Raw genomic sequence first — 27,863 nt, forward strand, 5'->3', positions numbered from 1 at the left:
CTGGAGAAACGAAAGCACTCATTGCTCACCTGGGACAGAACAGGTTGGGGCGGGGGGGGGGAGCTTGGGTGGGGACACACGGTGGGTGGGCTGATGCCCCTCGGGAGTCCGGCTAGCACGCCTGGCCCTGCTTTCACTGTGCCCCCAGCTCCTTACCCATCCACGGTGCCTCTGGTCCCATCCAGGATCTCTAGGTCATAGCCGTCAGCCAAACACCAGTTGACGCTTGTCTCCTTGGTCTTCCCGGACTGCCTCTTGGAATCGTATACACTGACTCGGCCAACCTAGGAGTTCCGGGAGCGATGGGAGAAAGATGGAAATCTTTCAGGGAGAAGATTCTGAAGCAGGAACTCAAGACTCATAGGAAAGAAGGAGTATGGGGTCATGATCTTTCCCCCTTATTTAGGATTCTGTTTGACTAAGACTCAGATGTACTAACCCCACCTCAATTCAAATGAATTCCAGACTAAAGGACGGAAAGCCTTTGGCATTTAAAAGGAGGAAAGGAAAGGTTCTGCGGACACCAACTAAGACTCCCCTTGCCCACGCTGTACATTTTTGCTCTACTGACAGGAGTCCTTGAAAAGGAGAAAATGTCAAGGGAGAAATGGAAGGGCCTGTAGCACCTTGGGGTGGTTGACGATAAAGGGGTGTCGTAGTCCATCCTCAAATGCACTCCCATCTCTTGTCACACGACAGCAAATGGCCCGGGTCAGATGCCCTTGGCTGAAAAGGTAACCTAGGAATGACAAAAAAACGCACATACCCGTGTTCGCCCCAAATGCTGTTCAACGGCAGGAGCACGTGGGGAGTGAGAAGGTACAGACAGCTGTTAAGACAGAACCAGCTCCCTAATCAGGAAGCACCTCCGGACTGGGGCTGCCCAGGATACACGCGGGGGCATCAGACATTTAAGCACAACATGTAAGGTTCAGGTAAGGCCAAGGGCTGAGGAGAACAAAGACACTCAGACACTGGGTTTCTCTAACTCATCTTGAGAAGACCTGCCTGCCAGGCCGTTACTTAGGCTTGCTGCCTAAACCAGTCTTCCCATCTCAGCAGACTAGACACTCAGAATCAATTACTAACCACTGAATCGAACACACTTTGAAAAGGGGAAACATCATGTTAACACCGGGCAACGAAGCATGCAGCTGGCTGGGATCTGGGCACCAGAATGACAGTCAGGTTCCAGCTCCCAAGACAGGTCCTTACCCAGTGTGACTGATTTGAGATACACAGGCTGCAGGAAGTGGGTCAACAGTGCCCCCTGTAGGCCCAGCACGTTCCAGCGTAGGATTTTGTCACTACAGGACATGGTTCGGAGTCTCTCCCCGAGGCGAATGCCGTCCCACGTAGGCACGATGTCACTGGACTCCACTGGGATCGTGCCTTCTCCTGGGTAAGAGATTTGGGTCAGACCTACAGGGGCCCCTGGACCAAGCCACTCGCTGACATGGCGCTTCTGCTCCTTAGACTTGGGCCAGAGGCCACTTATTTGTTCTTTAGATATTTCACAGCACCTACTACATGGCCACAACCAGGTAAGATCCTTGCCCTCCTAGAATGTTTATGGGTGAGGGGATAGAAAGGGAATGGAACAGACACTAAACGAGTAAACCAACACATACACAGGAATTCTAGATGGCTTTGAGAGAGCTCTGATGGAGGACAGCCAGGGGGACCTCCTGGGACAGGACTGTCAGGGGAGCTGAGACATGAAGGAGAAGAAGGAACAGCTGAGCAGGCTGTTTCAGACACAGAGAACAGCAAAAGCAAAGGTCCTGAGGCAGCAAGGGGGTTGGTGACTGAGGGAGCTGACAAAGAGCCAGTGTGGCTGAAGCATGGGTAAGTAGCAGGTTTTGCTTTTCTGTGAAGGGCGGTGGGAAACCACTTAGCATAGGGGGCTTTCTGTTTTTAGTAACAGCTTCATTGATATATAATCCACCCATTTAAAGCATATAATTCAGTGGTTTTTGGTATATTCACAGTTGTGCAACCCTCACCACAATCAATTTCAGAACATTTCAAAAGAAGCCTCCCATCCATTAGCAGTCACTCCCCATTTCCCCCCAACCTCTCTCACTGCCAGCCCCAGCTGGCCACTAATTTACTTTGTTTCTATGGATTTGCCTATTCTGGACATATCATAGAAATGGAATCATGTAATACGTGATCTTCTGTGACTGGCTTCTTTCACTTCTTAGAACATTTTCCAGGTTCACCCAAGTTGTGGCATGTGTCAGGACTTCATTCCTTTCTATGAACAAACAATACCCCATGGCATGGATAAATCTCATTTTATTTCTCCATCCATCAGCTGATGGACATTTGGGTCGTCTCCGCCTTTGGGCTATCACCAACAGTGTTGCTACGAACAGTCATGTATTGGTTTTTGTGTGGATATATGTCTTCATTTCTCTTGGGGATGTACTGCGGAGTGAACTGCTGGGCCATGTGGTAGCTCTGTGTTTACACACTTTAGGGTTTTGAGCAGGGCAGTGACGTGATCTGATTTACGTTTGAGGGTCACTCTGATGGCTGTAGAAGAATGGCCTGAAGGGAGGAGGGGTGGACGTGAGGAGCCAGTCAGGAGACATTAGAGGACAGTGGAGGAGGAGATGCTGGCAGACAAGGAGCAGAATCTGCAGCCAACTAGACAGGAGGGGAACTGGTGCTTGGCGTCCTCCTGTCAACTCCTCGGGGCTTGGTTCTGCATCATTTCCTTTCCATTTTCTCCAACCTTCCCTGAGGGGGTCCTACCCACTCCATGGCTGTGAAGATCAACCATAGGGGGATGATTCCCCAGCATTCATTTCCAGCCAGGTGCTGTCCTCTGAGCTCTGGATGGTCCCTCTGCCTCCTCTTTGATATGGAGCCTTCCCCCATCTACCAAGTTCAAGATGGAATCTTGATCTTCCTACAGATCTCCCCCTACCCAGATCTCCCCTCTCCCTGTAGACAACAGCCTCATACCCCAGCAACTAACAGCACACACCCAGCTGCTGTGCCCTGGCCCTGTGATGGGCCTGGGGCTTTGAGAGCCTTTTTGCGGGAGAGGGCGGGCGTGTCACTCACCGTTCTCCACTTTGGTGCGGAGCTTGCCCTGCTTGGGATTCTCAAAGACAGGGTAGTGGCGGGAGTCTGTGCTCTCCACAGCCCGGTCACTGCAGGACTTGTCAAAGAGGGCACCATCCCCACACGGGGCCGTGCTGCAAAACAGGGGCCTCTGTTAAAACCTCCAATTTCTTGGGCCTCAAGAATAGCCCAGCGTGGGAGAAGCAAGGGACTTTCCCCAAAGCCTACCACGCCTGCTGGAGTGGGCAGAAGTGTACGCAAGAGTCATTCCACAGCAGGCCACGTGCCTCAAACACAGAGTCGAGTGGGGCTCATTGAACAAGCTCTGATTTACAGACCAGGAGGGCACTCAGACACCCAACCCTGGCCGCCTCGCACGGCCAACTCTGGCTGCAACAGAGAATGTACAGACCTGATATAGAGATGGAACGACACGGTCTTTTTTATTTGGAGCTTTTCTCCTCCCTTAGCAGGCTCGAATATACTGTCCTTCGCGGTCTGGGGGTTGTATTTCATTAACTCGCTGTAGAGAAACCTACAAGAAGAAAGACTGGTGAAGAAGACGGTTTGATTCTGGGAAGAGCAGTTGCTTCTATTATCTGATCCCATGTAAGGAAAAGCCTTAACGGTGCAGACCTTTCATGGTTTCTTGGTTGAAAGAGGTGGTGGGAAATTCCCCATGGGAGACCTCAGCATTTCTTAAAGCTAAGTTAACCCTTCAGGTGTGTTCCATCTCTGCCAAGAACTCTGTGCCATGGCAGCCACAGGGATTCTAGGGCAGAACTAGTGGACTCCAGGACTCCAGGGGGCTGCCACTTCTCCCCACGTCTCTTGTTTATCAATTAAAGAAAAGATTGGGGGGGGGATGGTACAGCTCAGTGGTAGAGTGTGAGCTTAGCATGCACGAGGTCCTGGGTTCAACCCCTGGTACCTCCATTAAAGAAAGGAAAGGGAAGGGAAGGGGAGGGGAGGGGAGGGGAGGGAAGGAAAGGAAAGAGGGAGGAAGGAAGGAAGGAAAGGAGGGAAAGGAAAAAAGGAAGAAAGAAAACCAAACCTAATGACCTCCCGCCACTCCCCCCGCCCAAAATGAAGAAAAAGTGAACTGGAGAAGAGAGCTGACAGGACAGGGGGTTTCACAGAGGTCCTCAAAGGGAGAGGGAAGGCTTCCTCATCCCTACAGTGCTGAAGGCTGAGGTCACTGTGTGTTTTCAAAAAAGGACTCAAAGTGGAGTTAGCAGGAAGAGAGAGCTCGCAATCAGCAGGCTGAGTAGCGGGATGCAGCCGGTTCACAGAAGGGACTTAGTCTGTAAGAGGCTCCGCGCTCACTGACCTGATGAAGCCTCTCCGGGAGATGATCTCTGCGTGGCAGTCGTTGACGGTTTCTCCCTTTAGGCTCAGAGAATCTCCTTTCACACAGCGATTCCCTGGGAAGGTGGTTAAAGCAAATGTGAAATTTCCAAAGGAAAACGATGAGGACTAGGGGAGAGGCTGTGTGCTCTTAAAGCCTGAAGGCAGAAACAGCCTCGGTTTCTCAGCTCCTGATCCCATACTCCTTTCTCTGGGCAATGATAATACGTTCCCTGCTCTGAATTAACTGGAGCGAAAATGAAACTTAAGAAGGGTCTTCTCTGTGCCTTAAATTCACCCACACCGGCCCCCAGGAGAGAACGAGGAGACGCTTCCAGGCACCGTGGGGGACGGCAGGCAGGGGGAGCCCACTGACCTGTCCCCAGGCTGACCACGACACCCAGGTCGTCAGAGTCTTTCTTCATGATGATGGCAGCCAGGATCTTGCGGCCAAGCAAGGAGGGCTGGAAACTGTTGGTGAGGGCGTTGAAGCACCGGTGGCTCAGCATGGCTATCTGGTCGTGGAAGGTGCTGCCCGTGAGAGGAAGCTGTGGGGACAGGGGGCCGTGTCAGGGCCACAGAGCCTTGTCCACGTCCACATGTTTCAGAGTGGGCACGGGGACCGAGGCCTGCTCGACTTGTGAGTCACCCTTCCCCCTCTCACATCTAGTGTCCCAGGTCTATGTTCCAGCGAGGCAGATATGAAAGCCGAGGGGTAATTCACATGCCAGTAAGTTAAGAGCTGACTCCCCCCGGAGAGGAGTTAGCAGGACCCCCATAAAAGATAGCACCAAAAGTAGACGTCTTAACTGTCTTTGGCTGTGTCTCTGGGGACCTTGAGAGGAGGAGCATAGTTCTTCTGAGACTGGCCCCTGTCACTGGGGTTACCTCTGTGAAACCCATGCGCTCTGCCTTCTCGTTCTCCCCGATCAAGACGCGCAGAGCCGCATCTGCCGCTTCCTGCTTGCCTTGTTTCTTGCTGTGCGCGCAGACGGCTGGGAACCAGCGCCCCCCAACTTTCGCTTGGTAAACGAACCTTTGGGATGAGAAACAGGGAATAAAGACAAGCACCTGACCTGCTGGCTGTTCCAGAGAAGGGCTGGTTTTGCTCCAGTTGCGGGCCAGTGTTGCCAATACCCACCACTCTGTTTCTAAGGCAGCATTTCCCGGACTTTGGGCATTCATGAATCACAATGTGATTTCTGCTAGATCCAGATATCACTTGGAGTCTTACTTTCTTAGTGTTTTTCTCTAAACTGACTCTTTAAAAATATTAATACACAACCCATTCCAAAAATAGGCGGAACTAAACAAGCAATTCTCCAAGGAAGACATACAAATGATCAATAGGCACATGAAAAAATGCTCAATATCGCTAAATATCAGAGAAATGCAAATCAAAACTACAATGAGGTATCACCTCGCACCAGTCAGAATGGCCATCACTAAAAAGCCCACAAATGACAAATGCTGGAGAGGCTGTGGAGAAAAGGGAACCCTCCAACACTGCTGCTGGGAATGCAGTTTGGTGCAGCCACTGTGGAAAACAGTATAGAGATTCCTCAAAAGACTAGGAATAGACTTACCATATGACCCAGGAATCCCACTCCTGGGCATATATCCAGAAGGAACCCTACTTCAAAAAAGACACCTGCACTCCAATGTTCATAGCAGCACTATTTACAATAGCCAAGACATGGAAACAGCCTAAATGTCCATCAACAGATGACTGGATAAAGAAGATGTGGTATATTTATACAATGGAATACTATTCAGCCATAAAAAGACAACATAACGCCATTTGCAGCAACATGGATGTTCCTGGAGAATGTCATTCTAAGTGAAGTAAGCCAGAAAGAGAAAGAAAAATACCATATGAGATCGCTCATATGTGGAATCTGAAAAAAAAAAAAAAAAAAAAAAAAAAAAAAAAAAAAAAAAAAGAACATAAATACAAAACAGAAACAGACTCATAGACATAGAATACAAACTTGTGGTTGCCAAGGGTGGGGGTGGGAAGGGATAGACTGGGAGTTTGAAATTTGTAGATACTGACAGGCATATGTTGAATAGATAAACAAGATTATACTGTATAGCACAGGGAAATATATACAAGATCTTGTGGTAGCTCACGGTGAAAAAAAATGTGACAATGAATATATCTATGTTCACGTATAACTGAAAAATTGTGCTCTACACTGGAATTGGACACAACATTGTAAAATGACTATAACTCAATAAAAAAAGTTAAAAAATATATAAATACATTTTAAAAGGAAACGTCATATCATTACTGTAAATGGAAAACCAGTATCACTTGCCATAACTTGAAGGTCACTGTAAAACTGAATATGATAAAATCATGTTATTAAATTCTGACAGGACACTATTGCCTGTAAAGCTCTAGACTTCTCTTTATTATAAAGGAAGTTTAGCAAGTATCAGAGAGGGTTTAAAGAAATACTAACACACGTGGACTTTCTTCGTAACTTAAGGAGAAATGAGAAGAAAGTAACCTTCTCCCTACTGAATCACTGTTTTTTAATGCTCTGATTTTTAAAGTACCTGATTCCATTTCCTGATTAGCTCAAGAGGACCTAACCTGGAGAGGTTAGTGTGTCAGGTTCTGCCTCAGATCACGGACCCACACCTTCACAAGGAGTTATCTTTCAACTCCTGGGAGCCATGTGATGGCTGAGGGGGAGAAGAGTGCATCTCGGGCTGTGTGCTCTGCTGATGGGAAGCGCACAAGTGGAGCAGGGAGGCAGGTGGTGCCACTGGGGGCCCTGGAGGTCCCCTCCCTTCCTGGCTGGGGATCTCCACAAACACAGAGGGAAGAGCATGATGGAGCGAAACAGCTTGGGCAGCTACCAGACAAGATTTCAAGAATCTTCGCTTTCAACCAGATCCTAATCTGCTCTGGGGAACCCAGCTTTGGATAATCCAACTGCATATAACAAAGCTTTCAGCATCAAGATTTCTCAATCAGCTCAGGCAGTAAAAGGAATCAATCTTTACGTTCAACCACACCGAGCTTCTCACTATTTCTTGCTTATCCTAAGCAGCTGAATGCCTTTGCTCCTTTCTTTGATGATGCCGACAGGTTTGCACAGGCCAGTGGGCTAAAGTTCAGTAAAGGAAAAGGACAGTGGTGTGAAAAAATGTTGCCCAGGGGATAGGGGCTAAACCTCGCAGGATCTTTCCCTGTGGGATCCCGGAGAATTTTCTGAGTGTTCTGTGTGTTTGAAAAGACCATGAGCTCTTACGCACAAAGACATATACATATGTACGCAAATACACACACATATATACCTGTACATGCATATAAGGTAAAGTTTGTTAGTTTTGCGATTAGAACCCACTAGAGCTGCACTGTCCAATGTAACAGCCACTAGCCACACGAGGCTATTAACTTTAATTAAAATTTAACACAATAATTCAGTTCCTCAGTCACACAAGCCGCATTTCAAGTGCTCAGTAACCACATATGGCTAATGTTTACCCTTTTAAGTGTAATGCTGGGGACAAAAGCCCAACTGGCATGAGTTAAGAAAATGAAGACAATGAAGACACTGAGTGGAAACAATTCTTTGAAGAGGTTTGGCTGTGAGGGGAGCAGAGAGACGAGGTGGGACCTGGAGGGAGACGTTGGGTCAGGGGAAGGTTTTTAGAAGACGGGCGAGGGCATGTTTGTAGGCTGATGGGAGTGACCCAACAGAGGGAGCAAGTGATGACAAGAGAGGGAGGTAAATGAGGGAGCAGACGAGGGGGAAGGGGATCCAGGGCGCAGGGTGGAAGAAGGATGCTCCCCGCATACCGGCACAGATGCAGCGCACGGATGCAGGTAGGAAGGTGGATTTGGTGATTGGAAGGGACGGTACCTGTCAGAGGATTACTGCTAATTTCTCAAGTGTGAAGTAAGGTCATCAGTTTAGAGTGAGAAAGAGGGGTTCTGGTGGAAAGCTGAAGAAAGAGGCAAAGGTCTGAAATGGTTTTCTCAGAGTAGGAAAGAGAATTTAAAACAAAAATATAGTAGGAAAAACGCGGGGAAGGAAGGCAAAAGTAGGGGTTGGGGGGGCAAGTAACACTTATTAAAAGCCTTCAGTGGCTTTCCACTGCTTGTGTGGCAGGAGCATTACATGGCCCACAAGGTCCCCCTCCAGTCTCATCTGGCATCAGGCTTCCCTTTGCTCTCTGCTCCCCTACACCGGCCTTCTTGCAGCCCTTTACCAGCTCTGCGGACGCAGGGGTACTATCTCCTTTGCCTGGAACCCTCACTCCTTCTCTCTTAATCGTCCTTAAGGTCCCAGCTCAGTGTCACTGCTTGGAGATGGCTGCTCCCCTCTCCTTACTGAGTCAAGCCATGCTATATAGATTCTCACCGCATCTTGTAACTCACGCCTTTTATAATATGTATCAAATAGGAGATGTTACATTTCTCTCTGCGATTATTAATACCTGCCTCCTGTTCTAACAAGTACAATGTACTCTATAAACACTTCTTGAATGAATAAGTAAAGCAGGGAGACCAGGAGACTAGCACCATGGTTTAGGTGAGAGAGGACAGTGGCTTAGCCGAGAGTGTTGACACTAGAGGAGGAAAGAGGAGGAAGGGATCTGAGATAGAAATTGTTGGTACAATAAATGGAACTTGAGGACGGTTTGGCTGACGGGGGTGAGGGGGATCGGGGAGACGGTCCTCAGGTTTTTGGCTTGAGCAGTTGGGTGGACAGTGGCATCATTTACTGAGATGGAAAAGGTGGGCAGAAAAAGAGGTTAAGGGGGCAAAAGTCAAGAGCTCTACTCTGGACATGTCACGTTAGGGACGTCTATCCAAGAAGAAGTGACAAGCAAGCAACTGGACAGAGAAATCGAGAGCTCTGAGAAGGTCTGGGCTAGAGATATAAACTTAGCAGTCTACAGCATTTCCATATTAAAAGTCATGAAATCAGGTAAGGTTGCCAAGAAGAGTAGAAAGAAAGGAAAAAAAAAAGGACCCAGCACAGTTCACATCAAGACTGGAGTAACGTGTGTTACTGTATCAGGCCGTCAATAAATGTAGCTACTAAATGAGTATTTCCCCTCCTGTATGCAACCTTCCTCGACTCCCCAGGGGCCACCGGTTGCAATGTGCTCTGTGTCCCCACAGCACCCTGCATTTACCTCCACGATGGCTCACTGCCGCACTGCGCTGTGACTGCGTGTCTGCAGTACGTGCAGGGGCAGGACTTTTTCCTATCTTCAATCCAGTTCTGAAATTCTGCCTGAATGACTGACCTGAAGTCCTGGAAATCATTTTATACATTTTACGGAAGGGAAGGGAAGAGAGAAATGAACTGAACCTACCACGTGAAGGATGAGGTTAAAGATAAGCGGGGCTTACTGAGAGGGAAGGATATGACCTAGCAGAAGAGCGGCTGGGGAGCGGCCCCTTGCTTTCCTGGACAGCTGCACACAAAGGGCAGATTCCCAGGGTCTCTCTTATGTGACCGCATCCATCCTGCCACAAGGACAGGATGAGAAGGCCTTTTCTGGCCCCCTCTAGGTTGAATGTTCTAAGTTGGGTCATGCTGGTGAAAGTATTAGTTTTGTTTTTGTTTTTGTTTTTTATGTCAAATGCTCTTACATATCAGTAAAGAGTAACCAGCCAAAACAAAAATGGACAAGTACAAGAATAGATGGTTCACAGAAAAGGAAATACAAATAACATATAAGCGTGAATAGATGAATACTGTTACTTACTATTAAGACAAATTTAAAATAATAAGATACCACTTTTATGAACTTTTCTCCTTAATGACTTTTTACGTTTGAAAAGTTGGATACCACACAAGTGAAAATTCAAATAGTTAAGAGTATATGTGAAAAGTGAGCGACCTTCTTCCCCTAGAAGCAAACAGTTACCAGCTTTTTAAAATCCTTCAAGAAAATTTTCTATGTATATAGAAGCACACTATTTATACCTCTCCCCTCACTTTGCACCTTGCTTTTTTACTAGGAGTATACCTGAGAGATCATTTCATATAGATGTGCCTTGCTCTTTTTAATGGGTGTATAGTATTCCCAAGTGTGGACACAGCAGTTTACTTAGCCAGTCTGCAAATGATGGAGCTTTAGACCGCTTCAAGTCTTGTGCTATTATAAACAATGCTGCAATGAACATCTCTGTACTTGTATCATGCACAACGCATGCATGTGTGTGTGAATTCCTAGAGGTGGCATTGCCAGGTTGAAGCATCACTTTACGCTTGGCTATAAAGCGGATGATGAATTACATCACTGTTGCTAAAGTATATTGACAACATGTAAATTTAACATACAATGTGAGGTTCAGTACCTTTTTTCATTTATTAATAATTCTTTGTTTCTTTTTCTGTAAATGTTCAGTTCATACACTTTATCTATTTTTCTATTAGATTGAAAACAAGCCCTTACATATTAAAGAAATTAACCTTGGGCTGTTGTGTATGGTAAGTGTTTTTCCCTCAGGTGGAACTTGCACTGTACACCAATTTTCTTATAGTCACATTTCCTAACCTTTTCCTTTATGACTTCTTTCCTTTATGTTCTGTGTCTTGATTAGAAAGGTTTTTGCCACTCCAAAATTTCAAAAAACCCCACAAAAACCTCACTTTTTATCTAGTGATTCTATGATTTAATTTATTTCATATTTAAATACTCCATCCAATAGACTTTAGGTATAGGGAAGGAGACAGACATTCAGCTGTTTCTTCCCCCCAGATGGATCAGCAGTTTCAACACCATTACTGAATAGCCCACTGTTTCCCCACTGATTTGAAGCCTCATCTTTGTAACGGACAGAACTCCCACTTACACCTGTGTCGACTCTTAGGCGCTTCACTGTGTTCACCGATCTGCCTTTCCATCCACAAGCCAACACAACACCACTGCGACATCTGCTAGGGTCTTTATACCTTATTACTCTTCCAGAATTTTCCTAGCTCTTCTTGCATGTTTATTTTTCATACGAACTTCAGGATCAAGTTCTCTAGTTCTAAAATAAACAAGTTCTAGTGGCATTTTTATTGGGATCACATTAAAGGTAAAGGTTAATCTGGGGACAGCTGCTGTCGTTACGTTAGATTTTTGTATCTAATAAGAGTATTCCCCCCATTTAATTAAGCCTGCCTCACACCCCTCAGCAGCATGTCACTGAATGCGGAGCCGACATGGTCCCCGCCGGGATGTGCCTGGGTTGCTTATCTTCTTAGTTGACGCTGCAAACAGGACATTTTCTGCCTGCTTATTGTTGTACACAGAGAAGTTCTCGATTCTTATATATCAGTGTAGTCCCCTGCTCTCCTAAATTCTCCTTTGTCTCTAATATTTCTTCAGCTTTCTCATGAATATTCCAGGTATACTATTGTTATCATCTGCAAATAAAGGTAACTTCACCTCCCCCTTTCCTCTCTACACTCACTTCTTTCTCTGAACTGACTGCATTGCTAGTAATTCCAGAATAGTATTAAATCACGGCGACACTGGCATCCACACCTCCCTCCCAATGTCAGTGGGAATAATTCTAGTTCAACATTAAGTAAGAGGCTGGCTTTTGACTTCAGACATGTATTTTTATCATGCAAAGGATGCATTCAATAACTTCTATTTTATAAACTGCTTGGTTTCTTAATCTGAATGGATGATGAATTTTACTAAATGCCTTTTCAGAATCTCTGGAGATGATCATGTGGTGTTTCTCCTTTGATCTATTATGTGGCAAATAACAATAATAAATATCCTAATGTAGACTAGCCTTTGCCCTGCACTGAGATACCACTTTTCGCATTTTAGAATGCTCATGGTGTAGAGGAAGAGCCATTCTTTATCTACTGTTGATGGAAGCATAAACAGGTATAATTTCATTGGAGGAAAGTTTGGCAAAATTTACCAAAATTTTAAACGCATATGTACATGTTATTCATTGCAGCCTTATTTATAATAGCAAAAGTTTGGGAGCAATTCAAGTATTCATCAATAGGGGGCCAGTTAAATAAACCATAATAAACCCGTACACTAGAACACTGTACTTCACAGCTGTATACAAAGAATATAAAGTGACATGAAAAACTCTCCGAGATAATACTGCTGTATGTAAATAGCAAGCTAGAAATCCATGCATATATGTGTTTCTGTGTAACAAAAAGGGAGTATTTATATAAAAGATACTCTTGTATTTTTTGCTTGTATTTATATAAAGATACTCTGGAAGGATACATAATAATGTAAAGTTGTTATTACATGTTAGTGTGTTGGGGGGTGTGTGTGTGTGTGTGTGTGTGTGTGTGTGTGTGTGTGTGTGTGTGTAGGTGAGAGCAGGGCCAAAGTGAGAATGAACATTTTATATTTTTATTTTTGAATAATATTTAAAAATTTTGTACAGTCTATTACCTATTAAAACAACTTAAAAAACAATGCACATTAAAAAAAACAACAATGTAGATGACCCATGGCCAACAAATTCCACTCCGGAAAATTTACACCACAGACAAGTCTGCACATCTGAGTGAGAACATACAGGGCCCTGCGGGAGCGCTTCTAACAACAAAACCAAGACCAGCCTGGATGTCACTGGAAGTTGGTTAAATAAATTATGCAAGGTGGGGCTTCAAACAGTAATAGCAACATTCTTTTTCTTAGGTAGAAAGAGTACTGGGTAGTAGGTAGCTGGGTGTCCATTTCAGAAAGGAATTTTTACATCTCTTGCTCAATAAGGCAATTTAAAAATTGTGAGCATCTATTTAATGAAGTACTATGTAGCTGTGCATAAGAGTCGGGTACATCTATACATGCTTATTTGTAATTATTTTTTAGACAATGGTAAGTAAAGGAGTCAAGGTGCAGAACAGAAGATATGATATATACTTCTTTTGTTTAAAAAAGAAAGAGAAAGGAAAATGTGCTCATATATGCATGGAGATTTCTAGTAAGGACTCAAGAAACTGGTAATAGTGTATGAGACTGTGGAGGGAAACTAGAAACTGAGACAGAAATGAGACTTTTCGTTGCACATTTTTTTCAATCAGCTTGAATGATTTTCTACAGACATACATATTCCTTTAAAAATTAAAATTAGTTTAAAAAATTACAAAGGATCACGCTCCCTGGAAGAGTGACTGCCTTCTCAAGATGGCTGATGTACTGGCTTCTCAGAGGCCCTGGGGACAGGGCTGGACCTGCCCCTCCTGTCACCCCTAGCTAACGCACATCCCTTCTTCCCCGGGGTTATATAGGCCGTCTCCACTCTGTGACACATGGCTGTAGCCAAGACAACACTCACTTGGGCTCATGAGGAGGCCCGGACTGGTCGACCAGCTTGAACTCAGCCGCGAAGCCGTGGGAGCGGGCGTACTCCAACAGGCCGCCCACGGGGTTGGTGTTCAGGTATCTGACGAGCTCGCCAATCCTCCGGACCTTGTTGGGCATCACAGATTCCAGGTTATCAAATGATTCCGTGTTCGTGCTTCCGGGCTGCAGGAGAATCGGCCAAAGAGGAACCATCAACGTTTAATAGAAACTGTGAGGGACTCATGGGCAATCCTGAGCCACTCAGTTGCTAAAAATTTATTTATTTTGAGGGGGAAGGTGAGGTAATTAGGTTTATTTATTTATTTTTAATGGAGGTACTGGGGATTGAACCCAGGACCTTGTGCACGCTAAGCACACACTACCTCTGAGCCATACCCTCCTCCCCTGGGTTGCTAAAAATGACCTGTATCTCTGGAGTTGAGAATGGCCACACCTGGTCATCAGAAGATGTCGAGTTGGTCGCCTCCCCGTGCAGGGCCTTCATGGCCTCCTCTGCAGCCATCTGCTTTGCCGCTTTCTTGCTGGGGGCACTCGCAGTGGGGAAAGTATGGGTTCCCATTGCAACACAGTACTGGAACCTGACAGGAGACGAAAGGAGAGGATTAAGCCAGTTTTGATGGAAGAGCTTTACCTAGCCTTTGTCAGGTTGTCATCCTTCACGACTTGTCATTTCCTTGTACACATCACCTCTGTGCCTTGGCTCACGCAGTCACTTCTGCCTTGAAGAGCCGGTGCCTTTCACCCTCCTCCTGCCCCCAGTCTCTCTCGGCCTGGCTGACCCCTATTCAACATTTAAGCATCCACCTAATTTCACCTCCTCCAGGAACCCTTCTCTTGAACATGTGAGCCTGCAGAGCCTCAGAGCAGAGAGCGTCCCGGGTACGCCCAGATCTTGCACCTTTCAGTCCCACCACTAGTAACCTCCAAGCTGTGTATCTCCCTCGTGCTTGGTCCCTGCTTTGCCCTTTGAATTCCTAATCCCAGATGCTCTGCTCCACAAGCAGCAACCATGCTCTCAAGGCCCCCTATTTTCCATATTGAAAACAGGAGTGATTGCTCAGTGAAATTAGCTGCCATCTCTGAGGAGGCAAGGAGGAAAATGTATCTCTCTCTTTTTTGAGAAAACCTCAGCAGAGATACATGATACAAGAGATGTACTTGGGGTCATGGGCAGGGCCTTCTCTGGATAGGAGGCGGAATTCACAGGAGCTCCCCAGCTTGTGCACACACTCAAGCAGTGTGGTGACGGGGTTCTTCCCAGAAAGGAAGGATGTTGCTGAAGGGGTGGTAGTCTGGGACTCTGCAGTCTGGAGAGAATGAGAGACAAAACAAACAAACAAACAAACAAACTAAGGAAACTTTGACTGTTCCACCACGGCAGAGGGAACGGGGACGGGAGAATTTCTTGGATCAACTGCACGTTTGGGGCTGGCTTTCCAAAGGAGGAGGGTTGCAGGGATTTTTCTAGGCATTTACAGGAAAGGGTCAGTTATTTAAATGTTCTTGGTTCCATTTCTTATCTGCCAAGAGAGGAGATTGGACTTGATAATTTTTAACATCTCTTTCGACTCTGAAATTCTGCAATTCCAGTTAGGTGGGGGGTGGGGCTGGAAGGGGAGCTGGGTACAAGTGGAGGGAAGGCGGGCTGGGGTGGGGGGTGGAGGGAGGAGTAGGCCCTGACTCTGAGACAGAGTTGGCTGCGTAGGCTGAGGCTACTTCAGGAGGGTCAGCTAAAGCTCTGATACTTCCCAGACTTGGAAAGTGACCTGACGCCCTCCTGGAGGGCGGGACACCTACCTTCTCTGACTCTTTCTCCGAGGAGGAGTAGTAGGATTCTTCTGATCTTCCACTGTCCTTGGCTTTCGCTTCCTCAAGCAGAATTGTCATGGCTTTCATAGCTGCATCCTGCTTGGCCACTTTCTTGCTGCCAGCTTCAGCTGGGGGAAACTCTCGGCCACTGATGACAACTTGGAATTTAAATCTTGATGGAAAGTGATTAGATGTGTGAACACTAGTCTAGGCCATCCCTTCTGCCCTCTCCAAAGCGATCTTCACCCTGAAATCTCCTGTTACACTAAGGGGCTTGTTGACTTGCAGAGGAGACGGAGGGTAGGCCAAGGGACTCCTGTCCCTTTGGAGGCTCAGCCTAGTCCTACTTTTGGAAACAAAGCAGCCAGTGACTCTCTCCCCAAAGCTCATTAGAGCAAACATACAGCCACAGGTGAACACATGAAACTAGCTCAAGGGAAACCCACTATCTTTCAGCAATGAACTAAGATAAAGTCTGTACAAGAAATGATGAGCTAATAACATCACCGTTACCATTACCATCTCGTTAGCAACCAAAACCCTTTTATCCTAAAGCAGTGGTGGCAGACTGGCCACCTCAAGGGCAGTCCCTAGAGAAAGCAAAAGCTTCTTACAGCGCAGTCTCACACTCCCTAGATGCCTACCGGGATCAGTACCTGCCGCTTCTGGGGGCCTGTTTTTCTCCCCAGCCTACCCGTGAGAGAGACCCCACTCTCCTGGTTTGAGTCATCCTATAGCTCTATTTGTCTGCAGCCTGCGATGAAAGGAATTTCCCCGTGTTATGCAGAGAACCAGAAAGTATTTGCTCTAGGCCTCTGGACGGAGCTTAGACCGCCTTTGTACAAAGCTCTCAAATTTGTTCAGCTCTTTGCTCAATCTGGGATTTCATTTAGAAAAGTAGGTCAAATTTCTTATTTCCTGGGTCTTCTGAAATATCTGAACATGGCATCAACGTTTCTTACAGCTGGAGTCCAAAGAAAGGTTAAACCACAACCCACTGCTGTTCCCCACCTCTGTGGGGGGATGGAGGGAGAAGAAAGAGCGACAGCCACCCAGTCTCCACCCCAAACAGAAGCAAACCAGTCCCGGCCCTGCCAGCTTTCGGACAGACAGACCCCCTCTTCTTAACAGCTCTCCTGCAATGCCATCTCAGTGCCATGAAGACGGTCAGGGTAAGGATTAAGGGTCACAGCTGGGAATCCTTACCCTCAGGAGCCAGCCTACAGTTAGTGTACAGGTGAGTGGGTTTCTCTCCCGGCCCCCGGCACGCTCTCCAGCTGTGGCGAGCGGCCACTCAGCTTCAGCGGCCTCAGCTCTCCGCTGGGCCCCGAGGCGGCTCCTTCTGGGCCCACCTGTCTTCCCCAATCTGTCTGCTGGCTTGTAAGAGCTTACGTGCAGGGCCAGGCCAGCTGTCTGAGTGAGGTAATTTCTGATTTCACAGCTTAGGAGCAGCAGCAAGTGCTAGCCCACCCATCTGTGCAGAGGCGGTGTGTAAAATTAGAACCACCACCTTCAACAGGCAGGCAGCCGTGCGCACGCTACAGCATCCTGTCCTTACAGGAGCCGAGCGGGGAGTGGAGCGGTTTGGACCCGCTGCTACTTAGCAGCACAACCCACACTTACTCTCTATGTGCAGTCTGCCCCAACCCTCCTGTTCCTGCACCCTCTTGGGGAACTCAGCTCGGGGGAAGGGAGGATGGCATGTGGAAGAGGGGTGAGAAAGGCGTCGAGTCTTCATTACCTCTGGCCTCAGGAGGCAGGCATGACACTGATGCGTGGAAACTAATCATCTCCCAAGAAGCTACATTTTAGCCCATCGTGTCAACCTCCCCCTTGCTCGGCCAAGATTCTGGCTGGGCCGAGGTCTACGTTCCCTGCTCAGGATGTGGAGGAAGGGCCAATGAGGGTGATTTAGCCCACAGGCAGGCAGGAAGAGGGAAAAAACAGGGGCCACCAACCGGCACTGCTCACAAGTTAGCCGAGACTGCATCAGGAGCAAGGGCGCCTGACCCCAACCTTAGGTACAATTGCTGGGTGGTCTCTTACCGAGGTTCATGGGGTGGTCCGCTCTGTTCTATCAGGTTGAACTCACAGGTCTGACTAGCGAACTGAGCATATTCTAACAGCCCGCTGATGGGGTTCTTCAGCTGGCACTCGGTCAGCTTCTTGTAGGGTGAACACCGTGGCAGGCCATGACTGTAGAAGGAGGGCATCTCCATGATGGCTCGAAACTCACCTGGTGCTGCGTGGATACTGTTCAAGTCATCGGGGATGTCATCTGTGGCCCACTGGCCATTTTCAAAGTCAACATACCCTGTTCTTGGGGGGCCGTTGTCATGAGCAGGTGGTTTCAGTTTTATTGGTTCTGGTGTGACTTCTTGCTTAGGTTCTAACTTGACAACAGGTTCCTGCCCATTCTCCACTTTTTCTGTGGTGACCGTGCTGTTTGAGGTGTCTGACACGGCTAAGTGGCAGGTGGGGAGCTCTGTGACTTTTCTGGTCTCCGGGATAGCAGCTTGAGTGGTTTCGGGAACACTGTTCATGTTTCTCTTGATTTGTATCCTCTCCCGCTTCTTGTCAGTCAAATACCATATGGGAGGGGTCGTCCCTTGCCTATAGACATCTCCCTGCCTCTCCAAGTCAATCAGCACGGCATTCACATCTCGGGCCTTGGTGAAGCCAATGTTTTTAGCCAAATTCAGGGCAGAGGAGTTGGACACGTTAAACAGGTAGTCGCAGATCTTTTCCTTGATCTCAGCCATGTCGAGAGGCTCAGGAGGATCTTCTAAACCAGATGTGGGGCTTCTGTCCCCAGTTTCCCAACTGGGGTCTGTGCTTGGGACTCTCTGGCTGTGGCTGTCTGCTCTTGATACTTGCCTGGGCTGGCTCCAAGCCTGAGCTGGTGCTGCAGTTCTCCACAGAGGTGGCGTTCCTGCCTCCCGATGCAGCTTACCCTTTTCTGCCAGAGAGTATAAGATGTGATTGATTTCCTTCTTTGGGGCTTGGAGCTTCCTAGCCAGATCATGCGCTGTGGTGACCTTCCCTTCCCCAAGCTCCTCCAAGAGCCCCAAGATCCTTTGTTCCTGGCTGATAGTCAGTTCCTGGAAATGTGAGGAGAGCCTATCAATGCCTCTCCATGGACGAACCCAGCCACGTGGGGAAGGATGCTGGAAACTTCTCGGGAGCACCTGACTTCTGAGAGGCACTCCCCTGGGGACACCCCAGATCTCTTGTCGCCTGACTCTGGCAGGTGGTCCTGGAAACCTTGGCTGGAGTCCAGGGAAGAACGGTGGCAGTGACGGTGTCTGCTTTCCAATTAAGGGTACTTCTGTGAGCCGCCCCTTGAGAAACTCTATTTGCTGGAGCTGGAAACTATTAGGATGAGATCCCAGCCCCGGCTGCTGGTGTCTGAGATTGCTGTGCTCATAGCCTTGAACTGGATGGGGGTGATATTTGTTGAGGGAACACCCCTGCAGAACAAGATGGAAAAGAAAGTGAATTAGGACAGCAGTGGTGAGCCTGTCCCTTCCCCTGGCTGGGGTGGGGGTGGAGGCCACACCGGATTCCTGACGAGAGGAAAAGGTGAGTGAAATGTGGGCTTGTGACCCAGCTAGGGCGGCTTGCCCAGCTCCTAAGTACGGCCTGTGGATCCAACAAAGGGAAGGGGGGCGGGCAGGAGGTAAGATGCACAGAATTCCCAGAAGCGCACAGGGATTCTGACACCTCAGCTTGGCCTCTCCAGCAACCTAACTCCTTCTTTTCCCTTCGACAGAATTTTAGCGCGTTGAGAATGTATCTTTCCACCCAACAAAATTTTTTTAGCCTTGTAAAATCAGAAATACAAACAAATACATGTTTTGTTTTAAAAAACAAAAACAGCATAACCGAGAAATACCAAGGGTGTCAGAAGGCCAGGAAATGACCCACTACCCAGCCCCTGTCTCTAAAATCTATTGTTTGGGTGACTAAAGAAACAAGTAAGCGGACCAGATGAACTGGAACCCCATCCTCCAAGGCTGTAGCAGAGGAAGCCTCCCCGCCTGGGGAAGGGCAGCAGGACTGCACAGGTCACCTCCTCGCACTGCCATCCCGGGAGGACCAGAATTTGGTTTTTGGGGAGCTGGATGGTTTCCTTAGAAGGCACATTGTTTTTATCCGTCAGTGGGGTGCCTAGGCTCAGAAGGGACAACGGGCACTTCTGCTCAAACCACCAGGCTCACCTGGATGTGCGGGGCTAGCTGCATCTACTCCTGGGCACCTTGGCCCCACGCTCCCACACCCTCTTAGCTACTTCCCATCAGCCGCTTCCACTGCGTGTCTTCAGAACCCCGTTCCGTCGGCCACAAGCTACGTCACTTTCTCACAGATTGTCACACATTTACCAGAACAGTGAGCACTGTGACCCCTTTTCCACCCACACACCAGTGCTCCTCCTCTCCCTGCTGCTACTCACTGGAGGGGCAGAGGCAGGAGGGATTTACGTGTCCCACCTGGGTGGGAGTGTCTGTAAACACCTTGCGACCTGTCCGTGAGGCTCGCACATCTAGGAACATTTCCTCATGCTCCCGTCCCCCTTGTCTGATTTTCCTGAAGGCTCCTGGGACCTGCAGGCGGCTGTGTCCCTTTCGTCAATAACTTCAGCCTTCCAGTCCCCCACCCCGCCCCCCTTCACACTTAGGAGGTTTCGGCACTCTGGCCGGCCACGCTCGTGGGATGCTGGCTGCAGAGCTCCTCAGTGTCTCTCCAATGACCGCCACTGCTGCCTTTCAGCCACACGAGTGGCTTGTCCAGCTCCTCATTCAGTTTCACTGTTACTCCAGCTGAGGCCACCACCAAACCTCAAACCCGGAAACTCTTTGTCAGGGTCAGTAAACTTTTTCTGTAAAGGGCTGGACGGTGTTCAACTGTAGCACAAAAGCAGCTACATGTAAACTGTAAACCCTCCTTTACAAAACCAGGAGAAAGGCTGCACTTGGTCCATGGACCGCAGTCTGCTGACTCCTGCTCTTCTCCAACGGCAACTTCCCTGTGTTTCTACAACGTCCGCTCCTTCCCTCTGCGGCACCGGCTGCGCAGTGGCCCTCTGCAGCTGCATGCCAGTCACTGCCGGCTCTTCCCCATTCTGGCTTCACACTTCCCCACTCAGCCTGGGTCTCACGGTTAGTTCCCTTCTCCACTCTCCTGCTGTCCCCTTTTCCTGTTCCACAGCCTCCAGATGGTGCTGGAGAAGGACACCACCACTCATGCTGACGGGGCCATATAAATCCCTCCTCTTGAACTTCAGTTAGGTTCCACTGCTATTTGGTGGTCAATTCAGTACAACAAACGTGCATTGGCCCCCTGTGGATTAAACTCTTCTTTAAACATTCTCCTGCCACAGCCTGGTGACAAAGCACCAAGAGACTCCTCCTACCTCTCTTCTTCCTTCTGTCTGTCCCTGTCCCTTTCTTTCACCCTTCGTATATAATCAGTCCCCGCGGTTTGTCAAAGGACCTCTTCTTCCTTCCCCAGGCTGATTTCATCCACTCCCCAACCTTAACCAGCCCTCTTAAGAAACAGCGTTCAAATCTGTTATCTCCAGCCACTGCCTTGTGCTGAAGCTTGACTGGAATTTTCAAATGTCTAGACAATCTGTCCACTTAGATGTCCTGCCATTACCTCACATGCCACACACTCCAAACCAAATTAATCTTTTCCCTCAATCCAGCTCCTTCTCCTGCTGTTCTTATTCCTGTTAATGGCATCATTCTCCTCTTAGTTATGAAGGCTGGAAACCTGAGTCATCTTTGCTGCCTCCCTCCCTCGTCTCCCGCATCTCATCAGGTAGCTGCCAAGTCCTATCTTGTCTACCACTTCCGTCTTTTCTCTTAAATATGTCTTTTTCTAGTTCTGGTCCCTCATTACCTCTCACATGGTCTACAAGAGCCTCTCATCTTTCCGTCCCTCTGCATCCCGATGCAACGTGCCTGCTTCTCCCTCTGCTGCCACCTATTACCACTCTGACCCTTTCCTCTCTTGAAATGCCACTTTCTTCAGGAGACTTTTGACTCCCACATCCCCCAGCCCCTGGGAGTTTCCTCTCCTTGGACTCCTGCTCAGCACCTGCTACACCACTCATGTTACCTTTCGTCATAGCTACTTTTTAAAAAATGACACACAGAGATTGTAGTTTATCTGAAAGGTGATTAACAATAGGAGGTGACCTAGAAATTATACTCAGCTCTCCATTCTCAATGCTCCCCATGCAGTATTGATGGGGGCTGCAGGCAACTCCACAGTAAGCTCCTGGGGGCAGGGACTACGGCATCCCTAGCACCAGGCACACAAAGCTGATCCTGAACCAGCATGCGCTGAATCAATGCCTGCACAAACAAGATGTCACTAGGCACGCAATCCCATCTCTTTCCTTTCTTTTCTTTTACTTTTTTTTTTATTAATAGACTTCATTTTTTAGAGCAGTTTCAGATTCACAGCAGAACTAAGCAGAAAATACAGACAGTTTGCACATAGCCCTCCAAACCCACACAAATATACTCCCTACTCTCAACACCCCTCATCAGTGTGGCATATTTGGTACAATTGATGAACCAACATGGACACATTATTATCAACCAAAGTCCATAGTTTACATTAGGGTTCACCCTTGATGTTGTACATTCTATGGGTTTTGACAAATGCATAATGGCATGTAGCCTCCACTACAGTATCATACAGAATAATTTCATTGCCCTAAAAACCCCTTGTGCTCCATCTATTCATTCCTCCCTCCCTCTCCCTCCCCAAACTCCTGGAAACCATGACCTTTTTATCGTTTATGTAGCTTTGCCTTTTCCAGAATGTCATTTGGTTGGAATCATATAGTTTGTAACCTTTTCAGACTGGCTTCTTTCATTTAGTAAAATGTCTTTTAAGTTTCTTCCATGTCTTTCATGGCTTGATAGCTCATTTCTTTTCTTTTTTTTTTTTAACTGCACATATATTTTAAAATTTACATATATGTACTCTTCATTGTTTCTAAGAACATTTAGAACTTTAGGTTTTTAAACTTACATAGTTACCAAAGGAATAAAGCAATCACAAAATAAGAATTCAAAAAGATACATACACCCCACTATTAACAGCAACATTGTTTACAGTTGCCGAGATATGGAAGCATCCTAAGTGCACATCAATAGTTGAATGAAGATGATGCAGCATATATATATGTAATGGGATACAGCTCACTCATAAGAAAGGAGGATATTTTGCCATTTGTGGCCTTTCATTCACTTTTCTTTTTTTCACTTCAAAAACCAAAATTTTATAATTGGCATAAACATTTCCATTGCATCTAAAACAACAAAATACCTAGAAATAAACTTAACCAAGGAGGTTACCTATATTCCAAAAACCAAAATAACTCAAAGAAATGGAAAGATTTCTTGTGCTCTTGGACTAGAACAATCAACACTATCAAAATGGCCACACTACCCAAAGCAATTCACAAATCCAACACAACCCCTGTCAAAATACTCATGACATTCCTCACAGAACTAGAACAAACAATTCCAGAATTTATAAAGAACCACAAAAGACCCCAAAGAGCCAAAGCAATCTTTTGTAGGTCTTTTTTTTTTTTCTTCTTTCTTTCTCTTTCTTCTTTTTGTTCTTTTCTTATGGTCTGATGACTAGAGAAGGTCCTTTAACATTTGTTGTAAAGCTGGTTTGGTGGTGCTGAAATCTTTTGGCTTTTGTTTATCCGTAAAGCTTTTGATTTCTCCATCAAGTCTGAACAAGAGCCTTGCTGGATAGAGTATTCTTGGTTGTAAATTTCCCCCTTTTAACACTTTAAATATATCGTGCCACTCCCTTCTGGCCTGTAGAGTTTCTGCTGAAAAAATCAGCTGATAACCTTATGGGAGTTCCCTTGTATGTTTGTTATTTGTTGCTTTTCTCTTGCTAATTTTAATATTTTCTCTTTATCCTTAATTTCTGTCAAGTTGATGACTATGTGCCTTGGTGTCTTCCTCTTTGAGTCGATCCTCTGTGGTACTTTCTGCGCTTCCTGGACTTAGGTGACTGTTTCCTCTCCCAAGCTGGGGAAGTTTTCAGTGGTTCTCTCTCCAAAAATTTTCTCAGGTCCTTTCTCTCCCTCTTCTTTCTGGGACCTCTATAATGCGAATATTATTGTGCTTCATGTTGTCCCAGAGTTCTCTTAAACTATCCTGATTTCTTTTCATCCTTTTTTTCTGTTCTGCAGTAGTGATTTCCATTAATCTGTATTCTAGCTCACTGATCTGTTCTTATGCCTCATTTAGTCTATTCTTGGTTCCTTCTAGTGTATTATTCATTTCAGTGTTTTTATTCTTCAACTCTGTTTGGGTATTCTTTATATTTTCCAACTCTTTGCTAAAAACTTCTCTCTGTGCATCTATACTCCTCTTGAGTTCTCTGAACATCTTGGCCATCATTACTTTAAACTCTTTCTCAGATAAATTGCCTATTTCCTCATCACTTATTTCTTCTCTTGGGATTTTTATCTTGTGCCTTGGCCTGGGAGATATTCCTTTGCTACCTCATATCATCTATCTTTCTATTTTTATTTTTAGATAAGTTAGTTATGTTTCTCGACCTTAGAGAGGTAGCCCTCTGTGGGAGACATACTATGTGTCCCAGCAGTACACTCCTCTCTTGTCACCCAAGGGTCAGGGTCCATCCAGTCCCAGTGTAGAGTCTGGCCTATGTTTGTGGATTCCTTCCACAGGCTTTGGGATTGTTGTTTTCTTATTTCTAGTACCTGCCCCTGGTGGATGAGGCTGGACTATTGGCTTATGCAGGGTTCCTGGCAGGAGGAGCCGGTGCCTGCCCACTGCTGGGTGAAGCTTGGTCCTGGACCTCTGGTGGGTAGGGCTGTGTCTAGAGGTCTTTGTGGCTTAGGAAGTCTGCTGATGGGTGTAGCTGTTCCCACCCTGCATGTTGTTTGGCCTGAGGCTTCCCTACAGGCTGTTGGGTGGGGCTAGGTCTTGGGGCTGATGATCCAATCAGGATGTCAGCCCCCAGGAAAGCTCATGTAGATTAACATTCCCGGAATGTCTGCCACCAGCTTTTATGTCCCCTGAGTGAGCCGCAGCAGTCCCCCACATGCCCAGGAGACCCTTTATACCAAGCAGGCAGGCCTGGCCCAGGTTCCTATGAAATCACTGCCTCTTCTCTTGGACCTGGTGCACATGAGTTTCCATGTACATTTCCCAACCGAATGGAGTCTCTGTTTCCCCTAGTCCCGTGGGGCTCCCAGAGCCAAACCCCCCTGGCCTTCAAAACCAGATGTCCTGGGGTCTCCTTCTCCCAATGCCAGGACCCGGGCTGGGGAGCCTGACGTGGGGCTTAGAGCTCTCACTCCTGTGGGAGGGCCTCTGCGACTTAATTATTCTTCAGATTGTGGGTGACCCACCCGGGGAGGGTCTGAGGCCCAATTATATCACGAGCACACCCCTCCTACCGTCCAGCTGTGGTTCCCTTTTTACGTTTCCAGTTGCAGAAGATCTTTTTTGCTAGATTCCGGTCTTTTTTCGGATGGTTGTTTAGCATTCAGTTGTAGTTGCGAGGAGAGGCGAGCTTGTGGTCCTAACCACTGTGCCATCTTGACTGGAAGCCTCCCCATCTCTTTCCTTACTTCTATTGGGGTACACGATTCTCGTACCCCCACCTGGGGCCAAGGTATAGGTAAGCACAGAGAGTGAGCGCCCGGCTCACAGAGCTCAATTATGGGGACTTCAGGGGGTTTCTGATTAGCTCTTTGAGTGACCCTGGTAAAAGAACTTTGTTTCAAAGTGGCTAAAGACAGTTTCTAGCCCAATGTTTTCTAGATTTAAACTGCTGCTACTTGGTCAAAGCCTGCAAACTATTTGAATGTCTATCTACAGAAGAGTTGAACAAATCATGACACATTCGTGCTACCGAACCATACCTACTCACAGCTTGTTTTTTTTTTTTAATGTGTTATTTAGGAATGATATAATGTTTAATTAACCAAAAAAAGCAACCTGCGGGGGAACATGAATGCTGTAATTCCTTTTTTTGTAAACAAAGGGAAAAAGAATCCATGAACATGTGCACACTAGAATGAACACAGAGGAAAGACAGAAGGAAAGGATACATGAATTTGTTAACAATAGCTATTTTAGGGAAAAATTAGAGGGAGAGTATTTTTTTCTTTATACTTCCTTAAATTCCCTGAAAGTCAAACCAAGCGAAACCACCACTGGAGAACAGCCATGTGGAGGAGAGTCATTGAATGGGAGTGAGAGCAAAAAAGTGGGAAATCAACCCATGGTGATCATTCCTAAATTCCTCAACATCTCCACTCACCACCTCATGCTTATGTACTATGCAAACTATATAACAAGCCACTCAATATTCACTGCCCTGCAAAATTTCATTTTAGTCTCATATATTCAGGAGCAAGAGACCAGCCCCCCACCTTTACCACATGAAGAAATGATTTCCTCCAAGTCAGGTGTCCCTAATCCCTTTAAAGAAGGAAAATATATGCATGTATGTGTGCATGTATACATATATACACACATATATACATGTGCACATATATATGTACACACATACACATATGTGTACATGTATTTTATATACATTTCAAATGGAAGTGTAATTTACATCCAGTAAAATTTACCTTTTAGTGTTAATTCTATGAGTTTTGACTATACAGATTCAAAGCACATATAGCCTAATAACAACCCACCAAGATCAAGCTATAGAACATCTCCATTTCCCAAAAAACGTTTTCTCATGCACTTTGCAATCAGTTCCTTTCCCCACACCCAGCCCCTGGCAACCACTATTGTTTTCTGCCCCTCTAGCTTTGTTTGTTTGTTTTTTCCAGAATGTCATATACATGGACTCAAACAGTGTGCAGTCTTCTGAATCCAGCTTCTTTGCTTAGCATCACCAGTCTGAGATTGGTCCATGTTGCATGTAGCAGCAGTTCCTGCCCCTTTTGCTAAGCAGTTTTCCATTATATGGATGTATTCCAGTTTATCTAATCACCTGGAAGGACACTAGGGTTTTCCAGTTTTTAAAGATAACGAATAAAGCTGCTATAAACTTTCTCCTACAGGTTAAGAGAGAAGACCGCTAAAAGTAAAGCACGCTGTCCAAGAGGGGCTAAAGGCGGGTTGGGCAGCCATGGAATCCTAGCAGAAAAACTGAGGGGTTGTCCCGACCTGAGCTCAGGCTTTGCTCCTCAGATGGGGGGCCATTTTCCCCACAAGCCCTCTTCCACACCTTGCTCAACACTGCAGGATTAATTAGCATGATACAAATTCCTAAATTCCTAGAACAGCAATTTTGCTTGGCAAAAAAACCACACACATTCTATCTCTCTCTCTCACAATGCGCATAAGTCACGTTTGGAGCGCACAAGAAGGATAAGCTGAGCCAAGAGAAGGCGAGCAAGTTGTGAGTGGCCCGGCTCTGGGCTCTGATCCCAGCCGCTTACCTGCCTCGGGTCCATGGCGCGCCCCAGGCATGACCGGGCGTCCAATCGCCGGCAGCGCGACCCTCCCCAGCGCGGGCCGTCGGCCTCCCAGACACAAGGGGCGCCTCTGGAATCGGGACAGGCCTGGGTCGGGAGCTGGGCTGCGAAATGGCTCCGGTTCAATTTCACTTTCCTTTCTTCAGGAGGACCGCCCCCTTTGGAAAGTTTGGCCGAGGGGCGGGGCTTGGGTAAAGCTAGCGTGAGCGGTCGGGTTTCACGCCGATTACAAATTTAATCCTTCCTTGCAGGAGAAGCGGGCAAGATACTCTTTCTTTAGGAAAACGGCTATAAATACTGAACCCATAAGGCCCCTCAGATCCTTCTCGGGAAAACATGGGATAAAGCAGACGGAGAACAAAGCCGCCCCGCGAAACCCAGCCCTGGAGCAAACGCCTGACGCTCTGCCGTCTGCCTCCCGGCTCCTCACTAACGTGACCACGTGACGCGCGGCCCTAAAGTGCAACAGGGCGGGGGCAGATCGCTTCAAAAGACTGAGGTCCCACTGCGGACTGTTTTCTCATACTCTAGCACATTAACTGACGTGAACGCATAGCAGCCAGTATAGAGTAGCAAGATAATGCTGACAGCAACTGAACAATTAAGGATCTACACCATTAAACCACGGCCACCACTCATCACCCAGTCAGGCAAGGGTTAAGTCCTTTACATGCCTCATCTCCTTAACAGTCACAACAGCTCCGCCAGGTAGGCGCTATTCCCAAATTACAGGTGTGGAAGCAGAGGCTCCACTAGGGCCAAGCCGTTGCTAAAC

General features: G+C 47.1%; 1 protein-coding gene across 5 annotated transcripts in view; it reads right to left on the reverse strand.

Moving 5' to 3' along the window:
* ADAR (adenosine deaminase RNA specific) overlaps nt 1-27,500 on the reverse strand; it is a 30,289-nt gene extending 2,789 nt beyond the window's left edge. The window contains exons 1-14 of one of the 5 annotated variants that reach the window (XM_074349493.1): nt 27,053-27,500; nt 17,608-19,031; nt 15,550-15,733; nt 14,911-15,059; nt 14,186-14,330; nt 13,724-13,914; nt 5,236-5,461; nt 4,802-4,973; nt 4,409-4,502; nt 3,491-3,613; nt 3,079-3,212; nt 1,216-1,398; nt 627-739; nt 157-284 (exon numbers count right to left, since the gene is read on the reverse strand). In XM_074349493.1, the coding sequence (XP_074205594.1) occupies nt 157-284; nt 627-739; nt 1,216-1,398; nt 3,079-3,212; nt 3,491-3,613; nt 4,409-4,502; nt 4,802-4,973; nt 5,236-5,461; nt 13,724-13,914; nt 14,186-14,330; nt 14,911-15,059; nt 15,550-15,733; nt 17,608-19,031; nt 27,053-27,067 (3,281 nt within the window). In that variant the 5' untranslated portion in view covers nt 27,068-27,500. Of the gene's footprint in view, nt 1-156; nt 285-626; nt 740-1,215; nt 1,399-3,078; nt 3,213-3,490; nt 3,614-4,408; nt 4,503-4,801; nt 4,974-5,235; nt 5,462-13,723; nt 13,915-14,185; nt 14,331-14,910; nt 15,060-15,549; nt 15,734-17,607; nt 19,032-27,052 lie in introns of those variants that run through there. The other 4 variants (XM_074349494.1, XM_074349492.1, XM_074349491.1 and 1 more) reach the window with 4 other exon arrangements.
* Nucleotides 27,501-27,863: the final 363 nt, after the last annotated feature.

This window comes from Camelus bactrianus, chromosome 21 (genome assembly GCF_048773025.1).
Source record: "Camelus bactrianus isolate YW-2024 breed Bactrian camel chromosome 21, ASM4877302v1, whole genome shotgun sequence".
Lineage (NCBI taxonomy): Eukaryota > Metazoa > Chordata > Mammalia > Artiodactyla > Camelidae > Camelus > Camelus bactrianus.